At 43.0% G+C, this 19,971-nt stretch overlaps 1 protein-coding gene across 1 annotated transcript in view; it reads left to right on the top strand.

Moving 5' to 3' along the window:
* Positions 1-19,971, top strand: part of GMPR (guanosine monophosphate reductase) — a 125,436-nt gene that overhangs the window by 87,291 nt on the left and 18,174 nt on the right. The window contains exon 8 of the mRNA XM_063451701.1: positions 7,291-7,450. Within this exon, the coding sequence (XP_063307771.1) occupies positions 7,291-7,450 (160 nt within the window). The remainder of the gene's footprint in view (positions 1-7,290; positions 7,451-19,971) is intronic.

Below are 19,971 nucleotides of genomic sequence, written 5' to 3'. Positions count from 1 at the left end.
CCTGTCTCTTGCCCTCTCCTAAAGGGCAGCCCACCTTATTTGATTGTAAATTCCTGTCCTAATGTGTTTTACACCCCACCTCCTATAGAATGTAAGCTCGTTTGAGCAGGGTCCTCTTCAACCTATTGTTCCTGTAAGTTTATTTGTAATTGTCCTATTTATAGTTAAATCCCCCTCTCATAATATTGTAAAGCGCTACGGAATCTGTTGGCGCTATATAAATGGCAATAATAAATAAATAAATAAATAATCCCTGAGACCCCTGTAATACTGAAAGAGAAATAACACCTCCAATTATATAATTCATGATAGTGTTAATTTAAAGGGACACTATAGGCACCTAGACCACATCATCTCATTGTGGTTTGGTACAGTGTCCCTGTTACCTTAAATGACCACTAAAGGCACCCAGACCACTTCAGCTCAATGAAATTGTCTGGTTGCCAGGTTCATCTAGGGTTAACCCTGCAGCTGTAAACATATCAGTTTCAGAGAAACTGCTATGTTTACAATAGGGTTAATCCAGCCTCTCACTGACAGCCGCTAGAGGCGCTTCCGCACTTCTCACTGTGAGAAGACGCTGACGTCCATAGGAAAGGCTCTTGCCGCGCATGCGCATTCAGCACTGACGTCGAAAGAGGGAGATTTCCCCAGGGCCGTGGGAGCCCGGCGCTGGAGAAAGATAAGTGTTTAACCCCTTCCTCCCCCTTCAGCCCGGCGGGAGGGGGACCCTGAGGGTGGTGGGTGACCTAAAGACCCTATAGTGCCAGAAAAACGAGTTTGTTTTCCTGGCACTATAGTGGTCCTTTAACCTTGCAATTTAAAACATTGCAGTTATAGAGATGCATGGGCCTTCCCCATTGGCTGACGTCGGACATTGTCACTGAAATTGGGTAAGTATAAAAAGGTTTTTTTTGTTTATTTTTTTGTTTTGTTTTGCAGGTGGTTACAGGATATCGACATACGCTACAACAGCGTGATTCAAGGTTTACAGAAGTTAGGCAGTGGCATGAAATTGTGCACATTTTTATATATTTAGAACAAGCTTGGTTAAACGAGATATTGTGTATATTTTTGTGTGTTAGGATTAATAACAGTCGATTGGGTGTCGTTTATATAATCATGTTGCTATCAGTTAGATTGAAGTTGTGTGCCCATTTTAAGATTCAAGAATGTTAACCCTGTTATACATAGCGATTGGTGTCTAATTTTGCATGACAGTTGGTTGTGTTCAGGGTGATGCGTAATGTATGGAGATATGCCCAGTGGGTTACAGGTCGATGGGATTGCACCTTATAGGGCGGCCAGCCAGATATCTATGTATAGTTAACAAGATGTTGTATGTCCCAGGGGCAGCAAGATGTTGTATGTCGCAGGGGCAGCAGGATGTTGTATGTCCCAGGGGCAGCAGGATGTTGTATGTCCCAGGGGCAGCAAGATGTTGTATGTCCCAGGGGAAGCAAGATGTTGTATGTCCCAGGGGCAGCAAGATGTTGTATGACCCAGGGGCAGCAAGATGTTGTATGTCCCAGGGGCGCACTAAACCTCCAGTTATTGGAGGCAATGGTATATACGTGGTTAGGATGGTAGCCCCACCATATATTGCTTGGTATTCGTTAAGCTAGGCAAGGTAAACAAAGAAGAACATTATGCTCACAGACATTTATAATTCAATATAATGAGTTGGTTTACAAGTTATGCATGTTGCCCCGTTTGGTATGTTGAGGTAGGCGGGGAGCATTATTATCCCGTGGAGCCTAGCATCATGGTGGTCTGTTGTCGCTGTCATCTGTGCCTTGGTAAAAAAGTTCATCTTTTTCGGGTACACCGCTGATGAGGTTACGCCAGGGTAGTGGAGTGAGATGGGTTCTCGGTTCTCCATTGTGTTGAAGTTGTGTTGCTTTGTGGCGTCTTCCACGCTGGTTAAAGTGTGGTCTTCCGTAAGTGGTGTGGGAGACCTGCTCCCCGGCTTGTCTGGGATGGAGGTGTTCGCTTGTGTGCCTTCAGTGTGATCCTTTGCGGTGCGGGTACTGGTTTGCTGTGCCCCCGGCTTTTCCGCTTGATTTGGGCCAGCCTTGGAGCTGTGGTCAGAGCCCCGGATCGTGTCCCAGAGGTTGTGTGTCTTGTCGGGGCACTTTGCTGTGAGTTTCCCTCTGGTTGTTGTGGGTATCGGTCTGGCTTGAGCTTGTGAGCACTTTGTGTAGTGGGCGCTGGATCGTTGCAGGCCCTCTCGGTGCCTTTGGCGCGTGTGGCGTCCGCCATTTTAGTTGAGGTGTTTAGGCCACAGCTCGCGGTAGTGAGGCTGCTGCTGGGTCTTGGTTGGCCTGTTGTTGTCGTGGCCACTGGGTTAGGACCGGGATCACCCCCGCCGGTCCAGAGGGGGGGAACAGGGCAAGGCCTGCGCCGATTCGGGCCCCCAGCCGGGTGCTGCTGGACGGGATAGCAGGGCAGCGGCCGTCTGAGAAGGCCCCATCGTGGGGAACGAGGTTCTCTCCCCCAGGGGACTGTAGCTCGAAGAGCCAGCCTCTCCCTGGGTCCAGTGCCCCTTTTGCTCTGAGGTCCCTTGCTTTCGGTCTGTAAACTCATAGAGAGACATGGTTTTTGAGGGTACAGAATGGTAGTTTGCAGGAGCTGCTCGTGTTTGCGACCATCCAGCTCGGCGGTCCGGCCCCGGCCCCGCCCCCTAAAAAAGGTGTTTTTTTTTAACCCTATAAAGGCACTATAATGTTAGGCATACTGTTTTGTATTCATAACACTATAGTTTCCCTTTAATGAACCATATTTTGTTAAATTAATTATACAGCGCAGTCTTGGGGTATTGTTGTGAGTGCCAGAATTTAATGCAGTGGAGTGAAGGTTTAATTTAGCATGGTTTGGTGTATTAAACCAAGATAATGCTGTATTAAAGCAAGTGTGGAGTTTTAAATATAAGTAGATGTAATACTCTGAATTCAAAGATTTGTTGTCACTGTGATTGATATAAAACACTGCAGGGTTTAGGTTTTTTTTTTTTTTTTATTCTTTATTTTTGTTGTGCACAAAAGTAACAAAAAGCCTTGGTGTGCCACAACAGCGACATGAAGATAAATTGATAGACATTTGCAGTACAAGACGTGGCATTCGTTTGTCAAGGCACATTTTTAGATTAATGAGATCAATATTTCGACAGCTTAGGTTCTCGTTTAGTTTAAATGGTTTAACAAGATTTAACACGATGCATATGTCAGGTAGGAGTATTCAGAGGAGTGACAAAGAAGGAAAGTGCAGGGTAAGTTATCGGCATAAACAAAGACTCGTTCAACAGATTAGGTCGTCATAAACATTTGGTATGGGTAGTCAAGATATGCTGCACTATTTCTTTTTTGTGTAATATCAAGATAGGAACACATTGAAAACAGGGCATGGTATAGTAATGATTTACAGTGCATTCAGACTAAGCACGCATAGCTATATGAGTCAGCATAGACAGGTTTTTGATATGGTCACAGATTACACAGTGTCATGACATTTGCTAAGGTACTACACAGTATATTTGTTAACGTATAGGTAACCAAGTGTGTCAGGCTTAAGCTACGCTAATGCAGGTACCAGGTCTTCACTAACTATACCCTAAGAACAAGATATGGCGGCATGCCGTGTCACATTCTGCATTTTTACGGTAGTTACATGGAAGATCGGTATGTGCCAAACGTTTAGTCATTTGAACTATTTACAATTAGATTGAATCTAGTGACAACATTAGAGTTGAATGAGAATGTGGTACCCCCCAGAAGTATTCATCCTAAATATTGAGCAGGCTAGATGACTGGCTGGGTGTAAAAATTAATTAAACAAAAAGTATGCATGCTGAGTAGGTCAAGGTGTAGGTAACTGCTAGCTGTAACAGCAATAGTTGTGATTACAGTCAATTACTTAACTGACCTGACTGGCTACAATGCGAGCGCGTTTGATTACTAGTATGGTAGGTCGTGTGTGCATTCAAAATAACTGTGAAGGTGAACGTCAGCTTTTAGGAGTCCACCACTTTAAGTTTAAGGTTTAAGTTAAGGTTTATAGAGTCCTCTGTACCAGCAGTGACATGTTAGGGCGTCTGCAGGCAGTTCGGGTCTTCGCCTTCTCTCATCCGATGCCCAATCTGTGGGGCTGTTGCTGATCATGTTGAAGCAGACAGCGTATATGCTCACTGAGGGCTGATAGCGTCTCCCGGATTGCTGAGCTTTGGGGGATGCATCCCTCGCCTTTTTGGTCTCGGGCGTGCTTGGGGACCATTTTCGTTGAGCCCTGAGCCATGGTGCTTGGGGAGTCTGGGTCCTGTCCGCCGTGTGGGCGACGGAGGGTCCTAGTGCTTGGTCGCCGCCTACGGCGGGCTATTCTCCGTCTGTGCTGTGTGCACTGCGGGTTGGATACTCCTAAGGCCCCTGGTCTGTGCGAGTGGGGCTTGGGTTTGTTGGCTTGCCGGGTGCGTTTTGCGCCACCTTGTGGGCCTTTCGTTCTCTGGTCGGCACCCCGCTGGGCTCCACTTTGCGGTACTCGCTGCGCGCTGGTACCTGCCGCCCGCTTTGCTAGCTTGGCCCAGAATCGGGCGAACAGTTCGTCCAGGCGTTGGAGCGTCCCCTCTGTGGAGTACGTTGAGGTGAGTGAGCTGCCCTTGTCCGCCATTTTGGGTGCCCATGTGTCTTGTGGTTGCTGGTTGCATGTGGCAGGCCCCGGTTGCGTCCCGCTTGCCAGAGAGGACCGGGATAACCCCCACCGGTCCATGGGGGGGGGGAGGGGGGATAGCAGTAGTCGAGTAGTCGCTTGTTACCGCCAGTTGAGGCCGTAGGAGAGCGGTCCGATTACTCAGGGTTTTTTTTTATATAGCGTTTATTTTAGGAGGGACTTAAATCAAGAAATGCAGGAATTTAGTCAAGTATCCATACATACATACACACATACAATGCAGCATTTTGGTAGATTAAATATATATATATATAAACTTTCCACGTGTCCCGCACTCACTGCTCCCAGTCAGGGCCGGCCTTAGGCATTTTGACGCCCTGTGCGAAAAATCTTCACAGCGCCCCCCCCTCCCCCTCCCGTCATCCATGTATGCTGTAATGTTTGTGTTGTCTGTGTATGTGATAGTAGGTGTGATGACTGTGTGTGATATGTATGCTATGTGTGATATTTGTAATGGGTGTATTAACAGTGTGTGATATGCGTGTATTGGTTGTATGTGACACACACACACACACACACACACACAGAGTCAGACGGCCATACACACACACAGGAAGACATCCACACACACACACAGGCAGACAGTCATACACACACACACACACACACACAAAGGCAGACAGTCAGTCATACACACAGACACAGACAGTAATACACACAGACACACACAGAGGCAGACAGTAATACACACAGACACACACAGTCATACACACAGACACACACAGTCATACACACACACACACGCAGACAGTCATACACACAGACAAACACGCAGACAGTCATACACACAGACACACACAGGCAGACAGCCATACACACAGAGGCAGACAGCCATACACACAGAGGCAGTCATACACACAATCACACACACAGAGGCAGACAGTCATACACACAGACACACACACAGAGGCAGACAGTAATACACACAGACACACAGTGGCAGACAGTCATATACACACACAGACACACAGTGGCAGACAGTCATATACACACACAGACACACAGTGGCAGACAGTCATATACACACACACACACACACAGGCAGACAGTCACACACACACACACACAGGCAGACAGTCACACACACACACACACAGGCAGACAGTCACACACACACAGGCAGATAGTCTCACACACACAGACACACACAGGCAGACAGTCAGTCATACACACAGACAGACAGTAATACACACAGACACACACAGAGGCAGACAGTAATACAGACAGACACACACAGAGGCAGACAGTCATACACACAGACACACACAGAGGCAGACAGTCACACACACACACACACAGACACACACAGGCAGACAGTCATACACAGACACACACACACAGGCAGACAGTCATACACACAGACACACACAGGCAGACAGTCATACACACACAGACAGTAATAAACACAGGCAGAGAGTCACACTCACCTGACAATCCCACAGTTACCTGTGGAGTTCATTGTGGAGGCAGTGCAGCTCCTGGTGACTGTTTGGTGGGGAAGCAGGGACTCCTTCCTGCTTCCCCTGCAGCAGTTTTCCGGCGCTTTTAGCTCCGCCCCCGCCGCACGGTAAGCTCCGCCCCCGCTGCAAATGTAAAAAAAAAAAATATATATATTTTTTTTTTTTAATCCACGCCGCCCCCTGCTCCATGGCGCCCTGTGCGGCCGCACAGCTCGCACACCCCTAAGGCCGGCCCTGCTCCCAGTCTTGTTAATGCCTCGTTGCAAACTCCGACCATAAGTATATATAGGTTCTTGTTGAAATGCACTCACAGGACTCAATAATATTTCTAATCGTGCTGTTTATTCAAGCATCAAGTAATACAAAGAAGTGTCGACGTTTCAGTCCTTGCCGGACTTTGAAAGTCCGGCAGGGACTGAAACGTCGACACTTCTTTGTATTACTTGATGCTTGAATAAACAGCACGATTAGAAATATTATTGAGTCCTGTGAGTGCACTTCAACAAGAACCTCTCTCTCTCTCTCTCTATATATATATATATATATATATATATATCCATTGTGGTAGATACATCTGATATTTTTGTAAAGCAAATTAACACATGTAAATTGCATCTATTGTTATGTAATCCACATGCACACAAACCTTTTTTTGTTTTTATTTCCAGATCCTTCTCCTTGTTGAATTAATGCAGAAAAATGTGAATACAAATTAAAATATGAATACCATGTAGCTTAGCTAACAGATAATTCCACTATACATTTTCCAAACTACATACTTCCAAGAACTCTGCCCAAAAGATTTTTTTTATTAGATTTTGCTTTTTTCTTGTAGGATACTTGAGCTTTCAAAATGAACAGCCATAAAAACAAAGCAACTTTTTGAAATCAAACAACATATAGTCCTAAACTGAAAATGTTATGATAAAAGCAAAAATCTGACCAATATTCTAAATGCATTAATGTTTTAAAATGTTTGTATATTCATATTTCACATTACATTGATATTTTATTAGAACTGTGGTTACTACTCCAACATCATGAGCTTTCAGAATTTACGAGATTTTGTTACATCCGATTAATATGAACTCCGTTCTATTTGTGTTATCAGGAGCCGGAGCAGACTTTGTGATGTTGGGAGGGATGTTTGCTGGACATGATCAGTGCGCTGGAGAAATAATTGAGAAAAACGGAAAGAAGATGATGCTTTTTTATGGCATGAGTTCAGACACAGCAATGAAGAAGCATGCTGGAAAAGTAGCTGAATACAGGTACTTTATTGAGATATTTTCTATAACTCTATTGTCTTTTTTGGAGAGATTTGGTTGTATTGACACAAGCTATTTACAGTATAGTGAGAATCACAGTATATTGTTGCCAATGAGTTGCTGAATCAAGAATAATTTAAAGGGACACTGAAGGCTCTATAGCTATTAAATCTAATTGAACTGGTTGTAGTGCCTGGAGTCACCTGACATTGTTCCTCCATTCAGTGTTAAACCATTTTCGAGCAGTTTAACACTAAGAGTCACCTGCCCACTCTCAGCCGGTCCCTACTGGGGGTATGACTAAGGTAGATATTATACACCTTTTTCTAGCCATACCAATTCATACCTGCAATGGTCTCTGTGACAGGCTGGAAAGCTGACATTCTCAAGCAATCACAGACACCCAATGCTGTTTAGGTTAATGCATCTTCATTAGTCCAGGCAGCACAGAGGGAATCAGCTGCTGGGGACATACAAACATAGAATGTGACGGCAGATAAGAACCATTCGGCCCATCTAGTCTGCCCAATTTTCTAAATACTCTCATTAGTCCCTGGCCTCATCTTATAGCTAGAATAGCCTTATGCCTATCCCAAGCATGCTTAAACTCCTTCACTGTGTTAACCTCTACCTCTTCAGCTGGAAGGCTATTCCATGCATCCACTACCCTCTCAGTAAAGTAATACTTCCTGATATAATTTTGAAACCTCTGCAGCTCTTATTTAAGACTATGTCCTCTTGTTGTGGTAGTTTTTCTTCTTTTAAATATAGTCTCCTCCTTTACTGTGTTGTTTCCATTTACCGTATATACTCGAGTATAAGCCGAGTTTTTTAGCACATTTTTTGTGCTAAAAAACCCCAACTCGGCTTATACTCGAGTCAGAGTCTGTATTATGGCAATTTGCATTGCCATAATACAGACTGGGGGAGAGGGGGCTGCAGAGAGCGTTACTTACCTGTCCTGCAGCTCCTGTCAGCTCTCTCCTCCTCCGCGCCGTCAGTTCAGCACCTCGGTCAGCTCCCAGTGTAAATCTCGCGAGAGCCGCGGCTCTCGCGAGACTTACACTGGGAGCTGACCGAGGGAGCTGCACGGACGGCGCGGAGGAGGAGAGAGCTGACAGGAGCTGCAGGACAGGTAAGTAACGCTCTCTGCAGCCCCCTCTCCCCCCCCCACTGAACTGCCAATGCTGGACCACCAGGGAAGGAGCCCCCCTCCCTGCCATGTATCAAGCAGGGAGGGGGGACGAAAAAAAAATAATTAGGGATAATAAAAAAATTATAATAATTAAATAATAAATAATACAATAATAATAATTAAATTAAATAAATAAAAATAATAAATAATAATAAAAAAAAATTAAAATAATAAAAAAAAATTAAATAAAAAATTGCCCACCCCCCACCAAGGCTCTGCAACACACACACACACACACACACACACACATACATACACACAGCATTCATACACACACACACTGCACACACACACACACACAGCACTCATACACTGCACTGCACTCATACACTGTACTCATACACACACACTGCACTCATCCTGCATTCATATACACACGCTGCACTCATACACACACGCTGCACTCATACACACACGCTGCACTCATACACACACGCTGCACTCATACACGCTGCACTCATACACGCTGCACTCATACACGCTGCACCCATACACACGCTGCACCCATACACACGCTGCACCCATACACACGCTGCACCCATACACACGCTGCACCCATACACACGCTGCACCCATACACACGCTGCACCCATACACACGCTGCACCCATACACACGCTGCACTCATACACTCACACTGCATTCATACACTCACACTGCATTCATACACTCACACTGCATTCATACACTCACACTGCATTCATACACTCACACTGCATTCATACACTCACACTGCATTCATACACTCACACTGCATTCATACACTCACACTGCATTCATTATACACACACTGTAAATAAATATTCAATTAATATATTTTTTTTAGGATCTAATTTTATTTAGAAATTTACCAGTAGCTGCTGCATTTCTCACCCTAGTCTTATACTCGAGTCAATAAGTTTTCCCAGTTTTTTGGGGTAAAATTAGGGGCCTCGGCTTATATTCGGGTCGGCTTATACTCGAGTATATACGGTATGTATTTAAATGTTTTTGTCATATCCCCACTGAATCATCTTCCCTCCACGCTATACATGTTTAGATCCTTTAAGTTTTATCCTGTAATCCATGAACCAGTTTAGTAGTCCATCTCTGAACTCTCTCCAAAGTATAAATGTCCTTCTGGAGATATGGTCTCCAGTACTGTGTACAATACTCCAAGTAAGGTTTCACCAGTGTTCTGTACAATGGCATGAACACTTTTTACTGCTAATACCTCTTCCTATACAACCAAGCATTCTGTTAGCATTTCCTGCTGCTCTATTACATTGTCTGCCTACCGTTAAGTCATCTGAAATAATTACAACTAAATCCCTTTCTGCAGATGTTGAGGTTAGTACTGTATCAAATATTCTATACTCTGCCCTTGGTTTTTTACTTCCAAGATGCATCTTGCACGTATCCACATTAAATATCAGTTGCCACAGCTCTGACCATTTTTCTAGCTTACCTAAATCATTTGCCACTCGGCTTATCCCTCCTGCTACATCAACCCTGTTACATATCTTAGTATCATCAGAAAAAAGACATACCTTACCATCAAGACCTTCTGCAATATCACTAACAAACATATTAAAGAGAATGGGTCCAAGTAGAGATTCCTAAGGTACCCCACTGGTAACAAGACCATGATTCGAATATACTCCATTGACTACAAACCTCTGTTGACAGTCACTCAGCCACTGCCTAACCCATTTAACAATATTGGAATCCAAACTTAAAGATTGCAGTTTATTGATGAGCCTTCTATGTGCGACAGTGTCAAAAGCCTTACTGAAATCTAGGTAAGCAATGTCTACTGCACCACCCTGATCTATTATTTTAGTTACTCAATCAAACAAATCAATAAGATTAGTTTGTTATGACCTCCCTGAAGTAAACCCATGTTGTCTCTGATCTTGAAATCCATGTGATTTTAGATGTTCAACAATTCTATCCTTTAACATGATTTCCGTAACTTTCCTCATTACTGAAGTAAGGCTTACTGGCCCAACTCCTCACTACTACCTTTCTTGTGAATGGGCACAGCATTCGCTAATTTCCAATCTTCTGGGACTACTCCCGTTAACAATGATCGGTTAAATAAATCAGTTTAATGGTTTTACTAGTACACCACTAAGCTCTTTTAATAACTTTGGATGTATTCCATCAGGCCCCGTTTGTCAGGGCTCCGTGGGCAGCGGTAAGGGGAGGCTGCAATCCTCTCGCAGCACTCACCCTTCGGTCCGTCGCCGCCCGCGGTCCCCTCTCCCCTTACCGATAAGCGAGCGGCGTCCTCTCCTCCTGACACGCCGCTCGCGTCCTCCTCTCCTCCTCCCAGCGGCAGCATGTCTAACGCTGCACGCTGGGAGCCGGCACTATTATCTAAGCGCCGGGGTCACTCACGTGACCCGGCGTTAAAGCTACAGTGCAACAAACACAATGGGGGGTATAGATATCCCCCACGTGTGTTTGTTAATACTGATTGGTGGTTAGCCAATCAGGATTCAGGCTAGGATTTAAATACTTACCTTTCCTGTCTATCTGTGCCCTGTTGTGGTCTTTGCTTTATAGTATTGATTCTGAACGTGTGCTTTCTGGTTACGTACTCTCTGGCTTGTTATACTGACTTTGTGACTTTCTCCTACCCTTTGACCTCGGCTTGTTTCTCGTTATTCTGTTTTCTGGTTCCCCTTACTCGGCTTGTCTCCTGACTATTCTGTGTGTGCTTAGCCCGGCCACTCTAAGGACCGGTACTGCACACTTTCTGTTTGTGTGTCTGTGTGTGTGTTAGCGTGTTGGGTTCCCCAGTATCGTGACACCGTTGACTTATTCGAACTTTACTTTAGACAGTTGAAATAGAACCTCTTCCTCTGTAAACCCACATGTAACATATGACTTAATTGTCCTTTTTCCTATCTGAGGCCCCTTACCTTGATTTTCATTTGTAAATACTGAACAAAAATATTCATTGAGGCAGTCAGCTAGATCTTTATTCTCTTCTACATACCTTCCTTCTTTAGTTTTTAATCTAACTAATCCTTGTTTTACTTTCCTTTTCTAATTTATGTATCTAAAAATCTTGCCCCGTTTTTTTACTGACTGGGCTATTTTCTCTTCTGTGTGTGATTTGGAAGTTCTTATAACTTGCTTATCCTCTTTCTGACTAATCTTATAGATGAAACAAACAAAATTAACACCGCACTCATCAAAATTCACTGCAGAAAAAAACAAATAATTTTAATGTGTTGTTATTGCATAGAAGGGGGCACAAAAATGTATCATCAACAGGAATATGATGAAGAAAAATTATATGTTCAACTATACCCAAAGGTCAAGAGTATATTGTGTCAATTTACATATATATATATATATATATATATATATATCCGTTATCACAAAAGGCAACCACAACAATTTTAACAATGAATACTATAAATTCTGGTGGGACTAGCTAACATTATTACATGAAATTATAATAATAAAGCTGCAATTCCCATGATAAAGGGAAAGTCTCCTGTGGGATTTATGTGTAGAAAAATTGTCTTGTACATAAAGCAAAAAAAGTAAAAAATATGAGGTCAAGCCAAATATGTAAAAAGAAATAAGGAGAAAAAAAAACAATTCTATGTACAAAAATTGGCAATGTCTATTCAGTCTATATCAGAGAAACAAGCTTCCAAATCTAAGGTGCTGGTTCGATCTCACCATAACGACTGTAGTCTAGGAATAAGTCCTGATTAATGTCCATCCCTTTGAGAAGCATCCAACTGTAGAATATAGGAGGAGTCCTGTAAAATAATTTTTCTTCATCATATACCTGTGGATAATACCTATTTTTTGCCCTCTTCTCTGCAATAGCAAAACATAAAAATTATTTGTTTTTTCTGCAGTGAATTTTGATGAGTTATGCAAAATACAAAACAGAAGGTCAGCGCTAATTAACACAGGATTATTGGGTAGGCAGCTGCCCCAGCAAAGGGAATCCCTCAAAAACCTTTGGAGAGAACAAGAAGAACAAAAAAAAAGGGAAGGGCTGCGCCACAGGTAAACACTAATAGTACAACTTATTTGGCACAAAAACAGAAATAGGTCTGGTACAAAAGTCTCACAAAGAAAGTTTTTATAATCCAAAGATGAAAAAGTCCAGTGCTTGATAGGATGTACTGTCCTCAATTCAACTTGACCATAGATAATATGGAAGACAAAAGGGATAGGTGATAGTGTAGCTTGTTGAGTACAGTCTTTTATATAAGAAAAAGGTAACGATGGGACACTCACATTTGGCTATAGCCAGCTCTAGCAGTATAGGCGTACAGCGGCATAATCCCCGCTCTAAATGATAAACGGAAACTGTCAACTACGTTCACACCAAGATGATATAAAAGATAGGAAACAGGAACAGGTGATAGTGCAGACTGTATAATTCAATCAGATAAAAGTATAAAATAACGATGGAACACTTACATTTTGAAGAGCTATAGCCAGCTCTAGCAGTATGAACGTACAGCGGTATAATCCCCGCTTTAAAGGATATGCAGCAAATGTCCACCACGTCCACACACTCAGGAAGGAATAAAAAAGGCAACAGATAGTGCTCTCAATAAAATAGAGTAATCTCTAATAAAATGAAGTAAAATTATACTTACAAGGATAGAGCAGGCTGACTGCTCTGTGAACACAGCGTTGGTGGTATTATCCCCACCTTGGGATTACCAGGGAAAGTGCATATAACAAAGGAGATTGGCACACAAAGGTGACCAAAAAACCTTTAATACGTTAAAATACACAATATTAAATGTCCATAACGTGTTTCACCTTTACAGGCTTTATTAAATGGAATAAAAACAATCTACCTGGCTTTAGGAGTTTATATAGGGATAAAAATTGGCACCAAACTTAGCATTATCCAATCAGAATTCAACATATTTAAAAACCTTTTAAAAGCACATAAAAGGTATTAAATTGTATTCTTAGTGTAGTACAGAGGTTAAATATCATACATTTTATACAAAACGAGGGTTACATTAAGTGAAAATAGCATTGGGAAGTTGGTCACATGACGTGGGTGTGTAATTGGTCGCAATGCTACATGAGATATTTAGTAAATGATTACATAGCCGATGTGGATGCCGTCGGCCATATTGTGAAGGGCAAGAGGCAAATTGCGGCGGCCATATTGTGAAAGTCAAATAGTGGCCAGCCATGTGGGGAGGTCATTTTGACAAGGTTCCTATTAGGTGGAAGATAAAGTAGCCGCAAATGACGGTGGCCATATTGGGGAGGGCAAGGGGAGATTACAGCTTCATTGCAGAAGTGGTGCAGATAGAGACAATGAATATATGAATACAGGAAATAATTTACATAAATACAAACAATAAACAGGAATAAATAATGATATAAAAGGAGAGTATAAGGAAATTAAAATGGATAGATATAAAATATAAAACTACTGATATTTATAAAAATTAAACAGCTCAAAGTCTGCATTCCATTTCTGTTTTACCTAAAATATTTTTTATATTTCCTCCTCTCCATGGAATAATACACTTTTTAATACCTATACATTTTAAAAAATTTGGATCACTGTTTTGCATAATAAAATTATACAAAAACTAATAAGAGAGCGCTAGGAATTAGTCAAAATTAAAATTAAAATAATAATATAAGGTACATAAAAGCTGCTAAAAACACACTAGAAACTTCCTTAAAATTTCACAATAAACAGTACAAAAAGATTAAAACGTGTTAGTGCTATATTGGAGCAACCCTCAATTTTATACTGGGTACTCCACAAATAATCTATGACAGAAACAACAACTGCATATGCTTAAATTTCAATTAGTTGAAATTAGTTGTGGGTATTAGAGAGTGAAAAGTTTTTACCTTTCCGATCGTATGGGTTGTGGCTGAATCTCTTTGCCGTGCAGCCAAGTGCTTGTGCTGAAAGGACGCCAAGTTTCAGAGCCGGTATCAGTAATCACTCCTCATTCACCCCTATGTCCATAAGTAAAGGGAGCAAAAAGCTCACATCCTAAGGGCTGTAGGACAGGAAAAAGACTATTTTACGATCGGAAGGACGGCCGGTAACAACTTTTCACTCTCTGATACCCACGCTTGTTTTGTGGTCTCTTGGAAACAAGTACCACCATTTGTTTATGTAAGGGTTCCTTTTGGGTGAGAGGGTTTTAAATTTTTACAGTTCGTGCATTTGGCTCAGTATAACAGTGAGTTCAAACAGTCTGCTATGTACTGTAGATTTCTCTTGTATCTTTTTAAGGTACTACTATTGCTGGGGTATACATTGTATCCTTAGACTGTGGATCCTACCTGTGTGGCAAGATTAACCCTTTCTGCATCTACCCAAGAACTTTGGGACATTACAATATTCTTACAATTTTTTAAAAGAATATACACCGAATAATATATGCTGTGGATACTTCTAAGTTTTCTTACAACTACAGTATATACTCGAGTATGAGTCGACCCGAATATAAGCCAAGGTCCCTAATTTTAGCACAAAAAAACTGGGAAAACGTATTGCCTCGAGTATAAGCCATGGGTGGGAAATGCAGCAGCTACTGGTAAATTTCTAAATAAAATTAGATCCCAATAAAATTACATTAATCGAATATTTATTTACAGTGTTTGTATATAATGAATGCAGGGTGTGTGTGTTTGTGTAGTGTGTGTATATAATGAATGCAGTCTGTGTTTGTGTAGTGTGTGTAAATAATGAATGGTGTGTGTGTGTGTGTGTAGTGTGTGTATATAATGAATGAAGTCTGTACAAAGGTAAGTAAGAGCTCGCGGCCAGCCCCCAACAATGTAAGCTGCCATAATACAGACCTTGACTCGAGTATAAGCCGAATGGGGCTTGTTCAACACAAAAAATGTGCCGAAAAACTCGGCTTATACTCGAGTATATACGGTAATTGAATTTTAAGCATATGCAGTTGTTGTTTCTTTCATAGATTATTAAGCCAGGTTGATTGTTTTTACTCCATTTGATACATCCTGTAAAGGTGAAACGTGTTATGGATATTTAATATTGTGTATTTTAACTTATTACCCCTTAACGACCGAGGACGGTTCAGGACCGCCATCGGCATTTTAGGGTTGCCGACCGCTGACGGTCCTGAACCGTCAAAACGGTCTTATGGACTTACCCGATCGTCGTCGTTCCTCCGGCGGCGATCTGCGGTGCTCCCGGTGTGGGGAGACTGCCTGCAGCCCAGGCAGTCTCCCCATGGCGGATTAGGACCCATGGGGCCATGTGATCACTCAACAGAGTGGTCACATGGTCACAATAGGTGTCCAAGTGTCTGCCTGACAGGCAGTCTCCCTGCTAGTGTAAAATAAAAAATAAAAATAATGTTAATAAAAAAAAAAAATTATATATGTGTATATATATATGCTATATAAACATATATTATATCTTTATAATATATGTCTATATATCATATATATCATGTCATACGAAGTGTATTTTTATATTAATATATACATATATTAATATAAAAATACACTTATAATTAAATTACACACATATATATATATATAATATATATAATAACTATATATATTGTGTGTGTATATATATAGAAAGGCGTAGCCTGTAATTGTGGGAGGGGTTACCCGGCTATAAAAGCTCAGGCCCCACGCTAGTTCAGTACTGGAATAGCTGGGTTCATACAGAACCTTTGCACTTCCGGTTCAAGCTCGCTCCCACGTGATCCGCGCCGGTCTGAGTGGAAACCCTGATCGATTTTGTCCCGGCGTCTTCCGTGCCCGGCTTCAAACGCTCCAGCCCGGCTTACTCCCGTGGTCCCCGGCGAACTCCCATCCTCCTCAGCCATACCCTCGGCGGTTGCAGTACCCGGACATATACTTACCTACTCCAGGTTCCAGAACCGTGAGTCTCATCCGCACCACTCTCAGCCAGACGCCTGGTGGACATTTTTACTGCACACACCTGTTCACTAATAACTTCGATTGTATACTTACCTTACCGCTCGGTACCTCATTCACCTTATCTTCCACCCGGGCACTTAACCTCCAACGCTGGCCGTTAACCGGCCACCCGGCAATAGTAACAAATCAGCATACTGTCAATCACAGGTCGGCTCACGAAGCCCCCTGGTGGAGGAATAGATAATACTCGGTTTACTTCCCCTATACACAACGGCGGCTCATAACGACCCCTGGTGGCAACACATCATATGACACAATGTTAAATGCATTATAAAAATATGTCTAATCCCATTCCCCTTGCTTTTCTTTCTGCTTCAGCACCAATCTAGAGTGTTACCATATCATGTTGATTACTCATTATATGTTTATGATAAAGGCTTATTTTAGGTTGTCCCACGTCACCAACACCTATTTACGTTACCTGTCATCTACACAGGTAGTTTCCAAAACCATTCCACGGTCACAGCTACACCTGAACCGTCTCAGCCTTACACCTGCCTTAAAAACACTTCGTCTTTGGGCACACGGTAAGAAATAACTTATCTAATACCAGGGGTTGTCCCGTACATTGTCAGGTCCTTCACATAAGATCCATGACTTAAACTCCTGACGTCCATCTCCTCAGGATTCACTCCCGGCCCATTCCAATCCTTTTCAACACCTACCCGGAAACTGGGAGCTTTCATCGGACTCCCATTCCTAGCCTATTTACAGGTAAAAGGTTTAGAATTTACGCTTCACTTTTCTTAAACCATATATTTATCTAAGAGGATACAAAGGATAACTTTTAGCTTCATCCTCCGATAACAACCCAACTGGCGTTCAAGCTATCTTCTAAAAGACAACTCCAGTATTTAAAGCATTACCAGGTAAAATAAAATAAAATATAATTAAAAAATAAACAATAAAATACAAAGATAAACAATTTTATTTTCCATGCCGACCCACTTTTAGCAGGCCCTAACCATCTGTTTTTTTTTTCACAGGGAAAAATTAAATATCCTCCTAAAAATTTTCAATGTGGAAAACTCGTACAATAAACTAATAGGTACGGTCGCACGACTATTACTCCCCACCCCCCATCCAATAAATATCCATATATATACATAGGGCAGTCAACTGGTGACAACTAGGGTACAACCCCTAGCAAAAATATTGTAAATTAAACTATTCCTGGGAGGCCAACACCAATCCTCATCGGAGGTATACGCCCCTCGGTCCAACGCATAGATAGAGCCTCACAAGAACCAATCTTTGGTTGCCAGTTAGGGCCTCACCACTCACAGCCAACCTACTTTTTCTTGTTACAGTCACCGAGAGGCCAACGTTCCCGCCACTTCATTAATGTGGTCCCCGTCCAACCGGCGCCTCTCTCGCCACTTGGCATTAGTAGGGCCTCACCTTCCTCGTAGAATAGATAATGTTTCGCCGGATTGGCATAGCTAGCACCAGTTGACTCAGGACCTAGAACCAGCCAGCCAGTACGCTCTCCGGTCATGGACCATCCCCAAGCTCGCGGCCGAATTACGTCGCATGGGGGTCCCGTTTCCTGCCACAGCCCGCAAAGCAGAACTTTACATATCTAATACGTGTACTCCCCAACCAGGAGTAGTTCTGCATTCGGAAAACTATAACGAGATCAAGGGTCTGATGTCTTCTCTCTTGGCCTCAATTACTACGATCAGCACTAGGCTGGATAAACTGGAAACCCCTCAGACTGCGACAGTCACTCCGCCCATACCAATCCTCACTTCGGCTCTCCTCCCTCACGGTAATGACACCACCGTAAACCCAATACCAAGCACATCCACCCACATCATCACGCCTGCACATTTCGTACCCCCGACTATACGCAAAGACATTCTGGAAGGCAAGGACATAAACCTTGTATCTCTGCTGATTGCATCACAAGATGTTGTGGAGAACAAGGCTTATTGTTACGGTGATCTTTCGGTCGTGCTAAAAGCCAGAGATGCCAGGCTCAACCGGAAACTCACCATACCTGAATTCGTCCTAGCCTTCGGCCTCTACCGCAACGTAATCTGTTCCACCTCCCCTCACCGTAGGGAGGAATTTGACCTGTACATGCACAAGTTGGTGGACCTAGGACACAAGTATGGGGTTTTTTCCTTCTACGACTATCACAAATCTTTTTCGGCCAAGGCGGCAGCATCCATAACCGAATTCAACACTCATACCAACTGGAGTAACCTGGATACAGAACTTTTCTGCCGCCATTTTGCTGGCCAAAAACCTCCATCCTGTGCCCTGTGCGCCTCTATCTCACACTCCACCAACTTGTGCCCAGTCGATCCTAACCTTCCTACCACTAGTCGTGCTACCTTCGGTTCCGCCACTGCAGAACACAGAGGATTGAAGGACAAGTTGGGCGGACCCATAATTTACCTTGGGAAAGTGCAGATCTGCAACAACTTCAATTCAGGAAGTTGTGGAGTTAGCTCTTGCAGACTGCTGCACGTCTGCTCAATTTGCTTCAGGGCACATGCAAAAACTATGTGCCCCAAACAATGACTAACCGAAGTTAGCATTGACAACCTGGCATTCTACCTCCAGGCACACCCTTCCCCTCACTTAGTCGACTTTCTTATTCAAGGCTTCACTGAGGGTTTCCATACGGGTCTAGTCACACTTCCCACAGGTATTCTAGAATGTCCCAACTTACAGTCAGCTATTCTTGACCCAATCTCCATACTGTCACTACTCATGACCGAACTAACTAACGGGTTTGTCATAGGCCCCTTTGTTCATCCTCCTTTCGCCAGCTGGCGTACCAACCCCATAGGTATTGCCACTGGGAAATTCAACAATAAAAAAAAAGACTTCTTTACGACTTGTCCGCTCCTCATTCATTAGCAACCCCCAGCATCAATTCATTGATACCTTCGGAAGAGTTTTCCCTGCAGTATACCACAGTAGACAATGCCATCCAGTCCATTCTTAGGGCAGGGGCGGGAGCCTGGTTGGGAAAAACCGATATTTCCAACGCATTTAAGCTCCTACCCATCCCTGTGGCACGTGCACGGCATCAAATGGGAAAACAAATACTACTTTGCCACCCGCCTTACCTTTGGAGCAAGAAGTACCCCAAAATTGTTCGACATATTTGCCAACACTCTATGCTGGCTACTCCTCAATATCACTCACTGTCCCGCAGTTCTACACTATCTGGACGACTTTCTTACGATAGAATCACCTCGATCCTCACCAGTTAGTCTCCAGAAGACCTTTGCCCTATTTACAACATTAGGGGTACCACTATCGCAAGCAAAGACAATAGGCCCAACTACAAAACTGACGTTCTTGGGTATTCAACTAGACACCGTTACATTACAGGCTAGTCTTCCACGGGAGAAGGTGCA

The sequence above is a fragment of the Pelobates fuscus genome, chromosome 4 (assembly GCF_036172605.1).
Source record: "Pelobates fuscus isolate aPelFus1 chromosome 4, aPelFus1.pri, whole genome shotgun sequence".
Lineage (NCBI taxonomy): Eukaryota > Metazoa > Chordata > Amphibia > Anura > Pelobatidae > Pelobates > Pelobates fuscus.
The sequence above is the reverse complement of the archived record's forward strand: the minus strand, read 5'-3'. Positions and strand labels throughout refer to the sequence as shown.